This window comes from Silene latifolia, chromosome 7, assembly GCF_048544455.1.
Source record: "Silene latifolia isolate original U9 population chromosome 7, ASM4854445v1, whole genome shotgun sequence".
Taxonomy (NCBI): domain Eukaryota; kingdom Viridiplantae; phylum Streptophyta; class Magnoliopsida; order Caryophyllales; family Caryophyllaceae; genus Silene; species Silene latifolia.
In genome coordinates, this window is record NC_133532.1 from 114,578,748 (window position 1) to 114,599,850 (window position 21,103).

At 37.1% G+C, this 21,103-nt stretch overlaps 2 protein-coding genes across 2 annotated transcripts; both read left to right on the forward strand.

Moving 5' to 3' along the window:
* Window positions 1-6,805: 6,805 nt before the first annotated feature.
* Window positions 6,806-13,027, forward strand: LOC141592595 (asparagine--tRNA ligase, cytoplasmic 1-like). The gene is made up of 6 exons (XM_074413332.1): window positions 6,806-7,392; window positions 9,130-9,720; window positions 10,750-11,000; window positions 11,110-11,239; window positions 12,319-12,377; window positions 12,688-13,027. Exons 1-6 carry the CDS (start codon window positions 6,913-6,915, stop codon window positions 12,869-12,871), a joined length of 1,695 nt encoding a protein of 564 aa, XP_074269433.1. The 5' UTR covers window positions 6,806-6,912; the 3' UTR covers window positions 12,872-13,027.
* A 1,225-nt stretch (window positions 13,028-14,252) lies between these two features.
* Window positions 14,253-17,699, forward strand: LOC141591255 (asparagine--tRNA ligase, cytoplasmic 1-like). The gene is made up of 6 exons (XM_074411606.1): window positions 14,253-14,816; window positions 15,604-15,990; window positions 16,493-16,743; window positions 16,828-16,957; window positions 17,145-17,203; window positions 17,367-17,699. Exons 1-6 carry the CDS (start codon window positions 14,376-14,378, stop codon window positions 17,548-17,550), a joined length of 1,452 nt encoding a protein of 483 aa, XP_074267707.1. The 5' UTR covers window positions 14,253-14,375; the 3' UTR covers window positions 17,551-17,699.
* The last annotated feature ends 3,404 nt before the right edge of the window (window positions 17,700-21,103 follow it).

Below are 21,103 nucleotides of genomic sequence, written 5' to 3' on the forward strand. Positions count from 1 at the left end.
TATACAATACAATGCTGACTTACTTTTTTTTGTCTTTAATTTTAATGTTAATTCACCAGTTATCTAGTAATATTTTCTTTGTTTTGTAACAGTTCAAGCCTCTACCAAATTTGAGATCCAAATACGCGTACGAGATTGTCAACTTCGAGGGCAATGAAGCGAAATCAAAAGCCTTTTCATTGGTCGAGCAGCTAGTTAAAAAAGTCTCCAAGTGATTTATTATATGTAACAGTTTTAAGATCATTTAAATGGTATTGCTGTTTTTCTTAAGAGAATTAACTCTTTCTGATGTTGGAGGGAAGTTTGGAATAACTTGTCAACATTTTTTGGACACCTTTCAGCTTCCGAGTTTTTATGATACATTTTGAGCTATCGAGTAAACTTCCCGAGTTCCATAATTTTCTTAGCCTTGTATTTTTTTTTTCTGCTTTCGTAAGCAAGGGTTACGAGCTTTTACAGATACATTCCGAGCTACGAAGTAAACTTTCCGAGCTTCTTATCAATAAATTTTGGTTTGCTCAATACATTCTTTGAACAGCTCATTAAGTTATTTGTATTGCTAGAATTGTTTTGCGTATATAATTTTGGACTTAGCTCGAAAAATGTATTAGATAGCTCAGTAAATCATAATTCGTTAGTATCGTAATTCTATCAAAATGTAATGTCAGTATATTTTTTTAACGCTTTATAGATTTCGAGTTTTTTGTGATACAGTTTGAGCTATCGAGTAAACTTCCCGAGTTCCATAATTTTCTTTGCCTTGTTGCTTTTGTAAGTAAAGGTTCCGAACTTTTACATATATATTTTGAGTTCTCAGTAAATTTTCAGAGCGCTACAAGAAACTTTACGAGCGAGGTAATAAATTTTATGAGCTTACAAGAGGTTTTCAAGATTCGTATGCAACCTAAAGGTCGTAAGTTATTAATAAATCTATACCTCTTACGACACTCAAAAACTATTATGAAAGTTACGGCTTTTTATGAATGGAATCCAAAAATCATAACTTCCATCATATATACATAGTCAAGGCTATATTCCGAGCTACGCAGTAAACTTTCCGAGTTTATTATGATATTTTTAGAGCTAGGAAATCTCCAGCTACATGTAAAAAATAATGAAAAAATTGCAATAAGCCTTGACAACCTATATGTAAAAAATTTCAAATTAAATCTGAACTACTACTACATAAGCAAGTAGAGTGCTAATTTACAATGTTAAGAAAACTACACATTATAATCCTCCGGAGTCACCAAAATATCCCAAAGACCTATGTGACTAGTACCAAGATTACTAGTAGGAGGCACACCTCCAACTCTATCTCCCTCTTTCTCTACATCATTTGCTGCCTTTTTACGTGCACGAGTCTTAGCGGCTTTGAATTTCCCACGAGCTCGACTAGTTTGGATATCTATCAAACTCCTCTTCCTAGTAAACCTTTCCCCCCCTTCTTCGTCTTCTCCCTTGGATTTTGTATTATATCAACATCGTCAACTTCAACGTCCGAGAATTGGATGCCACCTAGTACAACTTCAACCTCTTTCCTTGCCTTTTCAAAGTAATCATTAAAAATTCGAGCAAGACAAATAACTTATTTAGTTGTTCCATAAAAGTATTGAGCAAACCAACATATTACATTTTGATAAAATTACCGTTCCTCGTCTATTTACGATACTAAAAAATTATGATTTAATGAGCTATCATTTCAATTTCCCGAGCAAAGTTAAAAATAATTATTTGTACGCAAAACAATTCGAGCAAAACAAATAACTTATTGAGCTGTTCAATAAAAGTATTGAGCAAACAAACGATTATTGATTTTTACCTTTATGAGGAGCTACAACTTCATGTTGTTTGTCCGGATCCCTTGATATTGACTCCAACAATACGATTTCCATTGAAGTATCAACTCCCTTATAAGTCTCGCTGACCATTGGTGATGATAAATCTATTGTTTCATCTACGAAAAAACATTCGTCCACAACTGATTCTTGAGGATACAAGATGCAAAAACAATGAGAATTACTATATCTTATTCAATATATAATGCAAACACTATGAAACCAGTTGCAATAACCACCAACCCACTGAGTTATCGTGTAATTTTCCCGAGTAAAAGGAACATCGTCATGTACATAAAAAAAACAGGAGCACAACTACTAACTTATTGAGCTGTCGTGTAAATTTTCCGAGCAAAGGTAAAATCGTCATGTATATAAATAATCAGAATCACAACTAGTAACTTATCGGCTATCATGTAAAATTTCCGAGCAAAAGTAATAGCGTCATGTATATCAAATAATCAGGAGCACAACTAGTAACTTATTGAGCTGTCGTGTAAATTTTCCGAGCAAAGGTAAAATCGTCATGTATATAAACAATCAAGATCACAACTAGTAACTTATCAGCTATCATGTAAATTTTCCGAGCAAAAGTAATAGCGTCATGTATAACAAATAATCAAGAACACAACTAGTAACTTACTGAGCTGTGGTTAATTTTGCTGAGCAAAAGTAAAATCCCCGTGTATATAAAAAGATCAGAGCACAACTACTAACCTATTGAGCTGTCATTTAAACTTTCCGAGCAAAATTAAATTTAACTGTATAACAGAGAAATGGAGCAAAACTCATAAACTTTACGAGCTATTCAACAGGCTTATCGAGCCACATATATTCTCAGTCAGAAAATAACAAGCGTTGTAACATGGACGAAAAGCATGGCTTATATAACAAAATATTGCCAAAGTTGATGACTTTACCAATGAAAATTATATCTTCCCGTACGAATACATTGATGTAGTCATGTAACATATAAAACTAAAAATAATTACCTTGACAAGGAGATTTTTCATCTGATTGTCTTTCCAAACTCATTGATACTTGAATAAATGCAACAATTTCCATTGACGTTCCAATTCCCTTAGAAACTCCATCGCTCATGGCTGATGATAAATTTATAACATTCATCGTAGAAACTTCATCATCCATAGATTGTAATTCTTATATAGATTTTTGATTCTGATTAAAGATTGTGACTTAATGAAGATGAAAAAATAATATTGATGGAATAACAAATTGAGGAACTGCATAATTGTTAATCAGTTAGATAAATTAGGAGAAAAAGAGAGATAGGGGAGAAATTTTTTGATTACGTTGAATGTTCAGTTACTGAATATTGAAATTAGGGGAAAAAAAAATTAGGGAAACAAAAATTAGGGGGGAATTGACTAAACTACCCTTGGTTGTATAATAACACTATACCACAGGAGGTATAGTCTACTAATTGGAGTATGGGGTGGAATGGATAAGAGATTTTTTGTTATAAGATTGGAATGGAGAGGTAAAATCATTAACTTTGACTCCTTTACCCTTTCATGAAAAACCCTCGACCAAATAACTCCTTAGCTGGAGATTGGACCAGATAGAATATTTCGGGTTCAAGATGATCCAAAGCATAAAGTTTTAGGTCAGGTCTTCAATCCCACGAATATTTTATATTCGGTGCGATTCGGTCAAGTCATGTCTTTAAGTGATCCAACTTGTAAAGTGGGTGTTCTTGTCGATTAGGGATTGTGAGTATGTGGAAGGGAAAAAAACTTTCATTATGGACTAATATAGATCTCGCGTGAAAGCACATTTTGTAGATACAAATGTTAGAGAATTTGACAATAGAACTGGTGGTATTTACTATTTGGCTCCATTTTAAATTAGGTAGAGATTTTGCGTTCTTTACGTAAAAGCGGAACAATGATCTATGGAAATTTTTTGACCATAATTACCGTCGATATTTACGATATAGAATTAGTTAGGATACAAATATTGTCCAATAGAAAATATAGATAGTGGAACCAATTAATTAAGAGGCAAATATTTATAGTAGTATGTCACTTATACGGGAAAATTGAAGTTTTTTTAATTTTTAAGTAAATAGGGGACGACGGTTTAATCTTAAAGTAAATCGTAACGTTCTTTTAGAAAGTGGTATAAATTTTGACATAAGTGGAAATCGTTGCTAGGTTTTGTGCGTGAGACGATAACAACCACTCCAAATGTCGTTTTATACTCAACCAAACCTCACGATATATAACTTCCACTCGCAAGTCATCATGGAGGTTTTACTTCGGTATCTATGTTTTAAAAGTATCATTGCACTCGTCACTAACGTCACCAATTAAATTGCAGATTTTTGTTGATTTGCTTAAATTTCTTTGATGCATATGTGTATAAATGTAAGTGTGAGTGTGTAACCGCAAATCATCATTAATCATCTTTATTCGAATTATATATCAATCTTAACTCGGTTTATTTATAATATATATCCTTACTTGATGAGTATATCAAGTTCAGCGTACATCCATTAAAGCATAAAGAACTACCTATGAGAGTGAGCATTATTTTTAGGTTCGTTACTCCTTTTATAAAACCCAACTATAACATCGTGTATTTGAACTATAATGAGTTTTTTTACATGTATTTGAGTGTTTTTAATTTATTCTCTTTTGCCCCAAATACTTTTGAATTTTGTGAAGAGATTTAAAAACTGAAGAAACTAGTAAAATGGAGAAAGTGAATGTTAAAATCTCGTTATAAGCTTCAGAAAATTTACGTGGTACTTATAAGGTTTGACATTTTACACAAAATACCCAAGTTTTTGAACCGAGAAACTTTTTTTTTTTGTGCAAAAGAGGGGCAAAGCCCCGATACAGAAACGAAATTAACTAGTAACTAGACGAGGTATGGCTACTCCTAAAATGTCTTCACGGAGAATCGAACGGAAACCGTCCGGAGGATGATCGTAGTAATTAACATTGGTGCTAGTCGTTACTCCCTCATTAGCGAGCCAGTCAGTTGCTCTATTAGCTTCTCGGAAAACATGATCCACCTTAACCACCCAACCTTCTAGCTTGATAAGATTGATGCATTGTTGAACAATGGGGCGCAAACTATTACTCAATGGTTGTTCTTCATGAATGAAACTAACACAGGTCTTATTATCCATATGGATTAATAATTTGCGAATTCCCAAGGCTCGAGCTTGCTCCAAAACCCACAGCTAGGGCGCACATTTCCGCCCTCATGGAGGTACAAATGCCACACGAAAAGTTGAAAGCGCTAAGAAAATTACCCGACTCATCACGTATAATACCCCCGCAGCTAGCCAGACCTGGGTTTCCCTTTGATGGTCCGTCTGTATTCAACAAAACCCATCCGTGCGGAGGCGTATTCCAGCGAATAAAACGCTTCTCATGCACAGTACCCGGTATTGGGATGAAAATGGAGAATCGGTCAAGAGCTTTTCTTGTGATATCGAACTGTTGCCTTAAGAACCGAATGGGTTCCGACGGATTATCATCAGACCTTCCGAATGTAACATTATTTCGCCACCGCCATATCCACCAACAAGTTATCGCAAACTTCATGGACTAATCATGAGTAGCGAAAGGGATGCCGTTATTAGCATTTTTGGATATCCAAGTTTTAAATGGTAGGGTAAAAAAAGATGGGGAGATGGCACACTCACCTAAAAGATCCCAGAGTTCTCTGGAATATGGACAACGGCGTAGGAGATGATCGGTTGACTCGTCCTCTTCGAAGCATCTTGGGCAAATGGGATCATCGTGAATCCCTCTACGGACCCGGTTATAATTGGTCATGAGACGACCATGTGCAGCAAGCCAAATAAACATACGAACTCTTTGTTGGACCGGTAATTTCCAAATGACATGCCACGCTATAGGCTCTGTCTCTGGACTGATGTCGGCAGTTTTAATGAGAGTTAGAGCAGATTTAACTGTAAATTTTCCGCTAGATGATGCATTCCAGTAGAGCGAGTCCTCCAAATACGGTTCCGGCGATAGATAATAAGCTGCAATCTTGAGAAGGTCATTACGAGATAAATAATTAGAGAAGACGACTTCCCATTTCCAGCCATTACTCTCGCTCCACATGTCTGCCACGGTTGCCCCTAGGATAGATTCGTGTTTACGAGTTCAGAAAGTGACAATTTTTAAATTGATAAACTTTATGGGAATTACGATTTGAGAAAAAAGTTTTTCGTATTCGGATCCCGAGGCTAGGAGTTTTTGTATGTGAAAGTTATTTTGACAATTTTTTTTTTTTTTGAGTGACCTTATCTCTTGACCACGAGTTTCAACTTCAAGAATACTGGGTGAACTTTTAGTTATAATTTTTTTGAGTCAAGACATTTGTTAAATTGACATTGTTTTTGAGATAGGCTAATCCAAATTAATTCCTTTGGATAACCATATCTGGAAAGTAAAATACAAAGTCTCATTTCATTCTTCATCAAACTAATAAATAAATTTGATTAATTCAATAAAATTAAACTAGTAATATTATTATTAATTGTTTAACAAGTAAATTACTTATAAATTGAAAAATTAAGATCAATTGTTCAAGTACTCGAATCAATTAGATTAGATTTTAGGGTAAATAGGTTGATATAAGAGGTAATTTGCTTTATAGGTTAGAAGAGTATTGGATGAAAATTTAACGAACAAGTGTATACGAAAAAAGTAAAATCCGTATGCAGAAGAGTAATTCCAGCCCAAACAATAAATGAGAAAAGGCAAGCATAAAAATTATTTTAAGCAAATCTAATTAATTTTTTTACAAAAATGTAATTTCCAAAAAAATCTATCAAATTATAAGACGAACCAAATAATCACATTACCAAAGACAATAAGATTCGATATTTCAAAATAAAAATAAAAATAAGATTCGATATTATTTCCATAATTTGTAAGGATCATTTAAACCGGTCAAGAATCTTATAAAGAAATTCTATACTAGGGTTTAGCGTTACACATTTACACTCCTGATTCCCCCATATAAAAACATTACAACTCTCCTCACACCCTTCTCCATCCAATCCCCGCCGCACCCTCACAAAATGTCAGACCAAACTCCGCAAATCGCCGACCTAACCATATCCCCAACCACCGCGGTCCTCCCACGCGCCGCCTTCTCTAACCGCACCCCAATCCGCCATATCCTCAGCACACCGGACAACGGCGCGTCCTTCGCCGGCCAACGCGCCACCGTAGGCGGCTGGGTTAAAACCGGCCGAGAACAAGGTAAAGGTACCTTCGCATTTCTCGAACTCAACGACGGTTCTTGTACTGCTAACCTACAAGTCATCATCGCCGCCACCGTCTACGATTTAACTAAGCTTGTTCCAACTGGTACATCCGTTACCGTGTCCGGCACGTTAACGACTCCGCCGGAAGGCACTAGGCAGAAGATTGAATTGCGTGTTGATCAAGTTTTGGATGTCGGACCTGTTGATCCTTTGAAGTATCCGCTTCCGAAGACGAAATTGACTCTTGAGTTGTTAAGAGATTTTGTTCATCTTCGTCCTCGTACTAACACGGTATGATTACTGTTTGTTTCGTCATTTTGTTATTAATTTGCAAAATTACGATATCTGATGAATTTATTAAATGAGCGTTATTTTTTGATGAAGACGATTAAATCATTCGAAATTGCTGTTTGATTTGCATTTTTTTGTTCGTAGTCTTGAAAATTAGGATACTTGTTCCCAGTTAGCGTTATGTTTTGATGAATTTATTGAATTAGCCGGCGTTTACGCTTTTGATTCGCATTTTTGTCCGTATTGTGGAAAATTACGGTACTTGGAATGAAAGGGTGTGTTTAGATTGAAGGATTTGGAGGAAAAAGAAAGGGAGGGAGAGTAGGGGATTTAAAATCTCTTATGGATAGCAAATGAGCGTGGAGGGAAATGGAGGCCGAGAGATTTGGAGGGATCCAATTTCCTCCTCCAAGCCTAATTAAAATCTCTCCACAATAGGCAAGATTTGGAGGGAAATTATATCCAAACAACAACACTTCATTTCCCCTCCCCTTCCCTTCCCTTCTCTCCCATTCCCTTCCCTCCTTTCCCCTCCCCTCCATTTCTCTCCACTTTTGCTATCCAAACACACCTAAGTATTTTATTTTTGCATTGGGAAAGATTGATCAAGTATCCTAACTTATCCTACAATTACGGTACTTGGAATGCTCGTTAGTAAATTTTTTTTGCCGTGAAACATTCATCAAGAGAGTGATGATAATATGGTCTAAGGCATGACAATAAGAAAATGACCAAGCATTCAGATATTAACAGCTTTAATAAAAGCAAGGGCGCTTTTTATTTCCTTGAGGACAACTCCAACCATTTCGCAATCCGTAGCTACCACTTTCCTTGTGGACTGAAAATGGGACAGCAGTTATATGTCTGGCTATGTGATCACAAACAAACGACAATCTATGTTTTCAAAGTTTTGATCATCCTACAAAAGAACTTCATACTGAATTACATCATTTCTTTAAAGTTCTAGACATAAGAATTGGTTAATATGGTTGTAAGGTAGATATATTTAGAAAAAAGAAATCGAAGTTAAGTTCAACTACTTTACTGTACAAAAGAGAGATCAAATAGTAAATGTGTGTCTTTTAAAAACTCATCAATCATGCTTATGGGATGTTTATAATTAATGGAATAAGAGATGTAATGGTGCTTAAATGTAGCTGAGATATGATAGCAATGTCCCATGTCAAAGAATACACAAATTCTTCTCGTTTGTCTAAGCTGCACTTTCCCTCTCTTGTACATATCATCAAATTATCAATACAAAAACACGACTTTATAACCAACTGCACAGGATCACATCATTTATTGCTCAGTTCCAATAACTTGTCATATTGAATATAACTATATAATCATGTATCTGCACTTTAATTGGTAACTAAGACACTGTATGTGTCGGGCTGTTAATTGGTCCGGTTAGGACGGTCTTGGACGAAAGACCAAAAAACTGAGCATGATTGGACTGTGATAGAACCAAATTGTTAATGGTCTGATACTCTGATGTGATCCAGTTGAACGAAAAGGTTTCCAACTCTATATTAGGTATCAGAAAATTTCGACTGAATTTAGTAATAGAATAGCTTCTAATTCATACAAGGGTTTATTTAAGAATAGTTTAATATTGACTTATATGTGCTGTGTTTCTTTGAGTCATGTCCAGGCACAAGAATTGTAAACATATAAATATTTGATTCTCAAAATTGTTCACTCAATTTTACACGGTTGTTGTTTTGGTAACAGATATCGGCAGTTGCAAGAATTCGCAATGCACTTTCATATGCGACGCATACATTCTTTCAACAACACGAATTTATGTATATTCACACGCCAATTGTCACCACGAGTGATTGTGAGGGTGCGGGTGAGATGTTTCAAGTCACTACTTTGATAAATGAGTCAGAAAGGATAGAGAAAGAGTTGAGGGAGAGTTCACCTCCATCAGAAGCCGACATTGAAGCAGCAAAGCTTCTTGTTCTGGAGAAAGGGGAGGCTGTCAAGAAACTGAAGGCAGACAAGGCAAAGAAAGAGGAAATTGTTGCTGCTGTAGCTATACTAACAAAAGCAAAAGAGGATTCTGCCAAGTTGGAAGAGAGGGCTAAGCTTCAACCTGGGCTTCCCAAGAAGGATGGGAAAGTTGATTACACCAGAGATTTCTTTGGTCGTCAGGCTTTCTTAACCGTCTCCGGACAACTCCAAGCTGAAACTTATGCATGTGCTCTTAGCAGTGTGTACACATTTGGGCCAACATTTCGTGCTGAGAACTCTCACACTTCAAGGCATTTGGCCGAGTTTTGGATGGTTGAGCCAGAAATTGCGTTTGCTGAACTCGAGGTTGGCAGAATCACACTCTCTTCTCTCTGTTTTTTTTCTTTCATTTTAAGTGTGTTATATTTCTTATTGAAACACACACCTGTATTTTATCATTTGAAGGACTTGTGCGTATTACTTGTTTTGCGCACAGAAACTGAAACCTTTTATGGCAAACTATTTACAAACCCTAAATCAGTTCTCCTAAAAACCCATGTTCATCTATGAATCCAGTTTTCGAAATGGACCCCTTCTTACTTTTTCCTTAAAAAAAATGAAAGAAAGAACCCATTCACAAAGGAGCTATCTTACAAGAGTGTCTTGGACGCTCCCAAAAGCTACTTGATTGTGGATGCCCTTAGTTTGGTTCAGTTTATTGTAAAGGCTGTCTTACTTATTATCTGCTTGTCTGGCGGCAGCTGTTTCGTAAACTAATTGCTGCACGCTTGTCGTTGGTCCGTAAAACGTTAAATCTTGAAAGTTCAAAGCTAGGCTATTCCTTGTACGGATTGATGTAAACATATTCGATACATGAGGTTCATGTTGAATTTGACTCCCACAGAATACAGAACTAAGGATAGTGAATTGACATTTTCGTTTTTGTGCATTGTTTACTTACGAACCATGCAAGTGTATGGTGAAAGTTGCTTTATTACTTCTGTCTTTCGTCACACAAGCATTTTTGTTAGCTTGGAAACTATTTCTGCGCTTGCAGTAAGGATGTGTATATCCTGGCTTTACCTTTGAAGGTGCATATAACTTATGGAGTAGCAGTGTTTTAATTTATTAAACCTGCAAATTTCTAAGGCGTCATGATATGTTTTTACACACTAACCAATATTTTCTACAGTCTAAATTTATCATTTCTTCCCAGCCCCATCTCCGCTATTGGCATTTTTTGTCTAGAGATGGTTGAGTGGTCCTTACTTAGTCTGTGTGGAAATATCATAACACTAGTCACAATGAACCATAATACCTACATATTATGGTGTTGTGACTTGTGACTATTATACTTGTTATATGACTGACTGATTGTTAACACTTCTTTCGTAGGATGATATGAACTGTGCCGAGGCTTATGTGAAATTTATGTGTCAATGGTTACTTGACCATTGCTTGGATGATATGGAATTCATGGTCAAGAATTTTGACAAGACTGCTATTGACCGCTTGAGAATGGTGGCATCAACTCCCTTTGTGAGAATCACTTATACAGAAGCGGTGACATTGTTGGAACAAGTCACGGATAAGAAATTTGAGAACAAAGTGGAATGGGGAGTCGATTTAGCGTCAGAGCATGAAAGGTTAGTGATTGTTTTTTTTTTTGGGTTGTGTGAATGTGTGTGTGTGTGTGTGTGTGTGAATGTTTCCTTAATGGTTGAAGTATTAATGTAAAGGTCGCCTCCATCGCAGGTATTTGACTGAGGTGGTATTTAAGAAGCCAGTTATAGTATTCAACTATCCCAAAGGAATCAAAGCATTTTACATGAGGCTAAACGACGATGGTAGAACTGTGGCTGCAATGGATGTACTTGTCCCCAAGGTGAGGGCTTTCTTTCAATTTGCTAATGCTTGATGGACATATTTTAGGGTTCACTTCTTGTACCCATCATTTCTCCATGACAGAGTAATCCAAAGAAGAATCTGAATCTGGGTTCACATTGGTTTTTTTCGGAATTACATTAACTGAAAAACATGGTTCTGCACTTCTGCCTCTTTTAGTGGAAGATCAATTGCATTTTGCCAATAAAATGTCTGATCTGATTTCTATTATAATACGGTTACTATACATGTGAGCTATGTTACCTTGACTCAGGTAAAAGTGTTGGACACAGGTACATATCCTAGTGTCGGATTTGGTACGACTGAAATTCTGAGACACGGGGACCCTGTCCTAAAATGGGGATACGGGTGCGAAGACAAGTCTTCAAATCACAAATACACTTATAAATTTGAAATGGAAAGAAGTTTGACAAATAAGATTTTAAATTATTAAAATAATACTAAATGTCTTATAGAACTCTCTTCCTCGACTTTTATGGTGTTATCTTGACTAGTTCGGCTCTCTTAGGAGAAGTGTCAGATTAACAAGTGTTGGGTATAGAATCCGTATCCATGTCGTGTCGTGCCAACACCGATACGGTTCAAAACGTGAAGAGTCGAAGTAACACCACATGTGAGCACCGAGTATTTCATGCTACACTAGAAATTTTTATATAATCTATGTCCTTCTAATTATGTTTTGATGTATGATATATCGTACAGAAACTTTTTAAGCTGTACTCCGCATTAAAGTATTTTTGATGTATCATTCGTATAAAGTTTTTTTAAGGGAGATTTCATTTAGAAAACAAAAATTGAGTTTGAACGTCACCTCTGGTTGATGCTCAGGGGGGATCAATTATTAAAGTACTGAAGACTTATTTCACATTTGAACAATTGAATGTTACATCTGATTAACTACCACTTTTACAGACTCCTACATTAAGATTTATTGATTTGACGTTTCTGCTTTAAACAGAACTAACATATTGAAAATTTAGTAAAGGTTTTTTTTCGCCTCTTGATAGTCTAGGGTGGAAGCCAATTTTGCTTATGAGTTTATATTGCTTGTGCTTTCAGGTTGGAGAGTTGGTGGGTGGGAGCCAGAGAGAAGAGCGTTATGATGTCATTGTGCAAAGGTATGATATGCAGAGATACACTGATTTTTTTTCTGGCATGGCTTGGGTTAATATTGCTCACAGATTCTCAAAGTAGGCTGTTCGCTTGGTATTTTTGGTGAGACGACTTTAATTATCCAAAAAGAATACAAGCTAATCTGATCTCACCCTTAATTTGATTGTACGTCTCAGTGTCTCACAATCTCTATATGTGAGCCAGTGTTACAAGAAACTAACCAACTTTAGTTTAGATGCTCAGACTATCTAAACTCGAATTTGATGAGAACTACCAATAGAATGCTGAGAGTAAAAGTTATTCGTAATAATGCAGGATTACCGAGATGGGATTGCCTTTGGAACCATATAAGTGGTATCTTGAGCTCAGGCAGTTTGGCACTGTGAAACATAGTGGATTTGGTTTGGGATTCGAGAGGATGCTTCTGTTTGCCACGGGTATTGATAACATCAGAGATGTTATTCCTTTCCCTCGGTTTCCAGGGAGAGCAGATTTATAGATTTAATTTGCCAGAAAACTCATTGTCATCTGATCTCACCTTTTATTTGATATAATTCCAGTTTGTTGTTAGACATTGTGATTGTGAAGTACTCATTTAACATTTACTTTGTAAAAATAGAAATTGGCACTCATTAAAATGTTCTGCATTTTGTTCTCGTACTACAACCTAGTCATTCTTCCAGTGTAGCATCTATTTCTTGTCTGACTGAACCGCTGAAGCTACAGCATGTATTCGGTTGAAGGTTTTTGTGAAATTTGAGATTGCAGATGGTAGTTCGGTTATAACTGATGCTACTTTGTTGAAAAATCATTCGAAGAAACGTTGGAAGCAATAAATGTCAAGCTTATTTGCGGCCCCTGGTTGGGAATGCACACCACATCGTTACAATCGGTTTTGTGTACACATCGTCAATTGACACCTTAGCCGGCTGGTAATTGATGCTTGTCACATACTCACATGTATCAATGAGATATAGACCTATGAATCTATGATTGAATGTCTCAGTTAAGGCCATATCAATCCTGCCATCATGGATTCATTGGCCGAATTAAACAACTCCATGGTATAGCTCCCAGTTCCCAAACCCCAACTGCTGCATCTCAATTTTCAGTCGCCATTGATTGGACCCGAATAACCTAACCCTACCCGTACTCCTGTACTCAAGACTTGAAGTGTGACCCGACTTGAATGTTTATTGGTGAAACTGATTATTATTCAAGTAACTTGATATTAGTTGACCCGAAAATAACCCAAACTCGAAATGACTTGACATGACCCGAATCTTGCCAATCCACAATTGACTCGACCCAAACCCGACCTGTTTGCCAGGTCTACAAGCATCCCAGTTTATAATCATACAACATATTATACACCTAGTTGTGTAGTTTCTTAGTTTTATAATAAAATTTTCAAGTTTTGACTTTAAAATTATGAGTTTTACTATAAAATTTATGAGCTGGTTCGCTCAAAAACTATACATATTAATTCAGTTAATTTTGAATTTGACGTGAAAAAAAAAATGTAACTTATGAACTTTAAAAGCTTAGAATAAATACACGTAAGCTCAATTTCTAAAAGGTCCATGTAATATATCGTATACGTATTCATTTGTGTGTAGTTGAGATATCACAACTTTCCTAAAACTAGTGGTAATTGGAATAAATGGCCGGGAAGAAATGGAATAATTCCTAAAATTTACCGAAAATACTACCTCTACTCAATTTCCTAAAATTTACCGAAAATACTAATGTTAGTTCTAATGTTGAATAAATATACTACTCCTAATAACCTTGGTCAGCAAGGAACCTAGTCAAAATTGTCCTATTTAAGGAAAATTCAAAGTAATATTAATATTAATTAATTCTACTCTGTAATACAAATAGAAGATCGAAAACCTGGTTCCTTGCAAATTTTTTTTTAAAAAAAACTTCCTCTACTCAATTACCTTCTTTAGTCGATCATCTTCCGAAGAGAATTTCAGTCTTAGCTTTTGTTTGCCAGTATGTCGGAGGAACGGTTCTACACAAAATGCACCCTCATCCACGACATTCTTTCCACCCAAGACGGTGGCGCGAGCCTATCTGGAAAACGCGCTACCGTTGGCGGTTGGGTCAAAACAGGCCGTCAACAAGGCAAAGGCACTTTTGCCTTCCTTGAACTCAACGACGGTTCATGCCTTGCTAGCCTCCAAATTATCGTGCCTTCCGCTGTCGCCGAGCAAGCTGGCCTTGATTTGGCTAAACTTGTCCTTACTGGTACCAGCATTACCGTGTCTGGCACGTTAACTACCCCTCCTGAGGGTACTAAGCAGAAAATTGAGTTGCGTGCGGAGGAAGTTAAGGATGTTGGGCTTATTGATAAAGATGAGTATCCCCTTCCGAAGACCAAGATGTCTCTTGAGAAGTTGAGAGATTATCCTCATCTTCGCGTTCGAACTAACACGGTATTTATGTATTCTTTTGTTTTACTTGTATATGTTTGTTTGTGATCATTTATTGAACATTAGGATGATTTGATTTGGTGAATTTCTCTAGGGTGTGGTTATTTTAACCCTAAACAGTGCCCTTAAATCCGTCTGTAGTTAAAGTTATATTGAGCAGGGCCGCCTCGACAAATTTAGGGGCACTGTTTAGGGTTACGAACGAGGCAATTATAAACGGAATGATTTTAGAAAGAAATTAATAATTTAATTATAATGTGTAGTAACTTTGTACAAATTCGTATTTGAGACGGTTGTAAGGGTGGAACGTATCTAAAACAGTTTAGTAGCAACATGATGTATTATTCTTCCCTGTCACCAAAAGATTAATACGCGTATCTGTTGATTACGCCATTGAAAAGTGGTATCATTCCTCGTCACCAAAATATTTAACATATGTAATTGTACGAGTATATGATTGGAAAGGAACCATGACAAACAGCATGATATAATCACTAGCAAAATTCAATTAGTGTCAAATGTAAATACCGTCTTCTGTAGCATTATGTGGGAGTCTACGACACCAATGTATTAAACGGTTTTAAGAGAGACGACTCTCTGCTGAATCATTGCAACAGCAGGATAATCTTGTTCTTTAGGACTGGGCTGCTTGTTGTGCCGAGTCATGTTCAGTTCAGAAAAGTCGAAAGATGATGCAAAAATTTGTTTCTCCAAATTGTTCTTTTTTTTTATAAAGATATTGTTAAGTGACTTGTATGTTGATTGATAAGTTTTGTTAATTTGGTAACAGATATCTGCAATTATTAGAATTAGGGATGAACTTTCATTTGCGACTGCAACATTCTTCAGATCGAAAAAAATTAGACATGTTCACACACCAATTATCACCACGAGTGACTGCGAGGGTGCTGGTGAGATGTTTCAAGTCACGACTTTGATAAACCAGACAGAAAAGACAGTTCCGAACAAGGATGGGAAAATTGACTATACCAAAGACTTCTTTGCTCGTCAGGCATTCTTAACTGTCTCTGGACAATTGCATGCTGAAACTTTAGCTTGTGGTCTTGGCCGTGTTTACACATTTGGCCCAACGTTTCGCGCAGAGAACTCTCACACTTCAAGGCATCTGGCTGAATTTTGGATGGTCGAGCCAGAACTCGCGTTTGCTGATCTTAAGGTTTGTTAAATCTCCTTCTCTTTTCTCTGTTACTCCGTATTTTGTATGAGATATTTTCTCGTGTATCCCTGAACTTTTTCGTTTTTTTAAGGTGTATCCTCGTTTTTCACAAAAAACTTTGACCGACAATAATTCCCTTTTATGAGTTCAGAAAACGGTAATTTTTTTTTTCAAAACAATTCACGGCTTTTTGAATTCGTAGCCGGTAGTTACGGTTGGTCAAAACTTTTTTTAACGAATAAACTTTGACCAACCCTACCTCCCGATTACGAGTTGAGGCGTTGGTGAATTCTTTTTCAAACTGAATACCTCTTAGACGGTCAATTTGAAAAAAAGTTTTATCGTATTCTAAACTTGTAGTTGACGGTCAAAGTTTTTTCTGTAAGAAAAGAGGGTATATTTTAGAAAATGAAAAAGTTAAAGGGTACACGAGAGAATATCCCTTTCTATTTCTATTATGGTGTGTTGTTATTGGCTGACAAAACACCTGTTTCAATCATAGTATGTTATGGATTGTGCTGAGGACTATGTGAAATTTATGTGCAAATGGTTACTTGACCATTGCATAGAAGATCTCGAATTCATGGTCAAGAACTTCGACAAGACTGCTATTGACCGCTTGACAAAGGTGGCTGAAACTACCTTCAAGAGAATCACTTACACAGAAGCAGTGGAATTGTTGGAAAAAGTCACAGACAAAGAATTTGAGAACAAAGTGGAATGGGGGATCGATTTAGCGTCAGAGCATGAAAGGTTAGTAAATTTTTCTGTGGCAAATTTCTCCTTACAATTGCGAAAACTGCTGATTTAACGGTCACCGCCTCACCTTCCCTGCAGGTATTTGACTGAGGTGATATATAAGAAGCCTGTGATAGTATATGACTATCCGAAAGGAATCAAAGCATTTTATATGAGGCTCAACGACGATGCTGAAACTGTGGCTGCCATGGATGTACTTGTTCCTAAGGTGACTAGTTTTGTTTTGATTTGCTAATGCTCAATTGACCTTAAAATATTACTCTCATCATTGAATAATGTTATGAGGATTAATTATCAGTTTACCACTTTTGCGGATTTGTGCATATAATACCCTTTTTTTCGCAGAGCCGTCTATGAGGGGTTTATGGAATTGACATGTCTGCTTGTTCTTTCAGGTTGGAGAATTGGTGGGTGGAAGCCAAAGAGAAGAACGCTATGATGTAATGGTGCAAAGGTATGATATGCCTACATTCGACTGTTGTTTTGCTTTGTTTTGTGTTGTGTTGTGCCTTGGGTTACTATGCGCCAATGCCCACATAATGATAACGGTTGATACCACCGATTAATAGGCAGACTATTGTATTAAAATGCTAAGACATGTTTTCTGAATAATGCAGGATGACTGAGATGGGGTTGCCTTTGGAAGCATATAAGGAATATCTTGACCTCAGGCGGTATGGCACCGTGACACACAGTGGATTTGGTTTGGGATTCGAGAGGATGCTTCTCTTTGCGACTGGTATGGATAACATCAGAGATGTTATTCCTTACCCTCGGACTCCAGGAAAAGCAGTTTTATAGATACAAAGTTGCCAGAAAAATACATGATCATGTCATTTGACAATTCATCTGTTATAATTCCAGTGTTCTTGTCAAGCATTGTGATTGGCAATTACTCATTTGATTTTTTTTGTGTAATAAAGATACAAATTGGATATCTTTAAAATATATTTTGGTGTTTTTTTTGTAACTCCTAACTAGGCCTGGCAAACAGATCAGGTCGGGTCGGGTTCGTGATCGTGTCAACTTTAAACGGGTCTCCATTACCCCAACCCTAACCCGACCCAATTACATAAACGGGTCATTTATCTCAACCCTAACCCGACCCATTTAATTTTTCAATAACCCAACCCGACCTGTTTAACCTATTTATCTTTAAGCAGGTCATTTTTAACCCACTTAACAATAAACTAATAAAATAAACTACGCTTTCGGTTTTAATAACCTGGTAGCTTCTACAATTGCTAAAACTAGAGCAATGCTTAGTAATAACATGATGAGTTTTTATTTCATATGGAAACTAAATGTAAGTCTAGTGTAGTCAATCTGATTTTTGATCTTTCGGATTTGTTTAGGAGAAGTTAATCAAGGGAAATGATAATGCCACTACACTTTTTGTTAATGCCACAACAATACAAGCTACGTTTAAAACGCATGTTACTATTCCAGTCACATTATTGGGTGTTTAGTTTGATGAGTGTAGACAGCACAGAATTCATGTCAGGCCGATTTTCAGGAGCTGGAAAGGTACAGGACAAGGCTACTTTAAAAAGCTCTTCAAGTATCCCTTCTTGATCTCGAGTAAGTCCTGAAGCTAGAGCAGGGTCGATTACTTGAAAAAGCTTGTCTTCTACTATGGCCCTTTCTAAAATATTTCTTAAAGTGAGCGACGATCCATTTTGTTCTGTAAGACTTGTTGGCCTTTGTTTTGTAAGGAACTCCATGATCATTATACCATAGCTGAACACGTCAACTTTCGCTGTGACAGTCCTCATGTATGCGAATTCTGTAAAAGGAAAACAGTCAGGGCAGAATAATAAATTATAATGTTCTTCTGAAGAGGAACGTCTATTATCAGTTGCGTAAAATAAGCAGTTGAGGCTATACCTGGTGCCATGTAGCCAACAGTGCCTTGAAATGCGGATGTAGAGCCGTTTTTACTGAGGTGTACACCAAGGATACGAGAAGTTCCGAAATCAGCTACATGAGCTTCCCAGTCTCCATCCAGTAAAATGTTTGAAGGCTTCAAGTCGCAGTGAATGACTGGAAAGTGATACCCTGAATGCAGGTAAGCCAATCCTTTAGCAACCGAGATACATACATTAAGTCTCCTGGATAGCGTCCATATTGAGCAGTCTACTGATGAATCGTGGATTATCTTGTCTAAATTTCCGTTCTCCATGTATTCCAGAACAAGCACTTTCAATTTTCTTGTTTCCCATGCATATCCAATAACTTTGACCAAGTTCCTGTGTCTTAGCTGCATTAGGGTCTTGATTTCCCTATAGAAGATTTTGTCAGACTCTGCGTCAAATTGGCGCAAATTCAACTTCTTTATAGCTACAACCTTTCCGTCATTCAGAATGCCCTTGTACACCGTGCTTAGAGTAGTGGTTCCGATAACATTTTCCTCACTGAAGAAATCAGTGGCTTTTGCTATATCATCTGGTTCAAATCTTCTGAGAGTTAAAGCTTCTGTGAAATCTGGCAGTCTGATCTCGTTGTCTTGTTGTTTTCTTTTCCGAAGGTGTTTTCTGTAAGCCATGGTCGCTAATACAATCAGAAACAGTACTGCCGTACATATTAAAGGTACCATAATCAGCAGAGCTTTCCTGGATATCTTGTGCTTTGAATGACACAAACCGAGAAATTTGGATCCACATAGACCTTTATTTCCTTTCAGACTCGACGAGGGCAGATCATAAAAGATACTAGATTGTGGAACTGGTCCCTCAAGTTGATTGTGAGAAAGGTTTATAGTTGTCAGATTCGAACGAGCACTGAATTCCTGTGGGATGACACCACTTAGATTGTTCAATGAAAGATCAAGAATACTCAAATGTATAAGTTTTGCCAAATCATCGGGAATCTGACCGCTGAGTTGATTCCTTGACAGGTTCAGTTTTTCGAGCAAAGCCATATTGAAAAATAGTTTGTCGAGGGACCCAGAGAGTCCATTGCCTGACATATCAAGGCTGAGCAAGTTTCTGCAATGCTGAAGTGTAGTCGGAATAGTTCCCGACAAATTATTATTTGAGATGTCAATGACTTCTACCATCTCCATTGCTCCAATCTCTTCAGGAATCGACTCAGATAGCGAATTGTATGATAAATTGAGATACATTAGAGTTCTCTTTTGGCTTCCTATTACTGACCCGGGAATTGACCCATTAAGAATGTTGTTCGACAGATCCAGCCTCGTCAGCTGTCCAAGTTGGGACATTGTTGTCGGAATGTGCCCATTGAATTTGTTTCCGCTCAAGTCGAGAACAGAAAGCTGATCTAGTTGAGAAAATGAATCAATTGGACCCTTGAAATGGTTATTTCCCAAAGACAGAATGCTGAGGTGTTTCAGCTGAAACATTTTCACTGGTATATCGCCTTTGAGCGAATTATCATTAAGCGTAAGGGCTTGCAGAAGAGAAAGATTAGAAACCTGTGACGGAATTCTGCCAGTAAGCCTGTTGTTGTGTAACCTTAAGCTAATCAGGCTGCTTATATTACCAATCTCGGGTGGAATCTCCCCCGAAAATGAATTCTGAAAAAGTTGCAACTTCTCTAACCTACTCAACTTCCTTATATCGGGATTCAGTACCCCGCTGAAGTTGTTTTTCGCTAAATCTAGAGTCTGAAGGCTGACACAATCGAAAAGGTCATCAGGAATACTGCCTAACATGTCATTTTCCCCAACTGAAAAGAACGTAAGGCTTGACAACTTGGCTAGACCTCGCGGAAGTTCCCAAGTTAACGTGTTATATGACAGGCTAACATCAAGAAGCTTACTGCAATTTGTAATGCTTCTTGGAATCGAACCACTTAGAAAATTGTTGTTCAGTGCAATGTACATCAAGTTATACAGTTTTCCAATGTCGGATGGTATCTGTCCGGTTAGCTGATTCATACTCAATGAGAAGATACTTAAGTTTGTTAGGTTGGTAATAGAAGACGGGATTGGACCCGTCAAGCTGTTTGAATTCAAGCCGAGTTCTTGCAAGGATGTACTGTTAGTGATACTAGCAGGGATTGTTCCACTCAAGGAATTGTTACTTAAGTTGAGATATGTCATTTTCCTAAGGTGTCCAAATTCCGAGGGTATTGATCCTGATAAAGAATTGTAAGCTAGGCTTAATTTTCGAAGCTGGGAACATAGTCCCAGCTTCGGAGGAATTTGACCGAAGAAAAAATTTGAGGATAGATCAAGTACCTTAAGGTGTGACAGGTTGCCCAAATAACTTGGGAGTGTTCCTTTAAGTTGTTTATCATTTAAGGATATGTTAATGACATTGCCTTTTATTGGGTCACATGATATGCCGGTCCAGTTGCAGTGGTGGGTTCCGAGGTTCCAGTTAGAGAG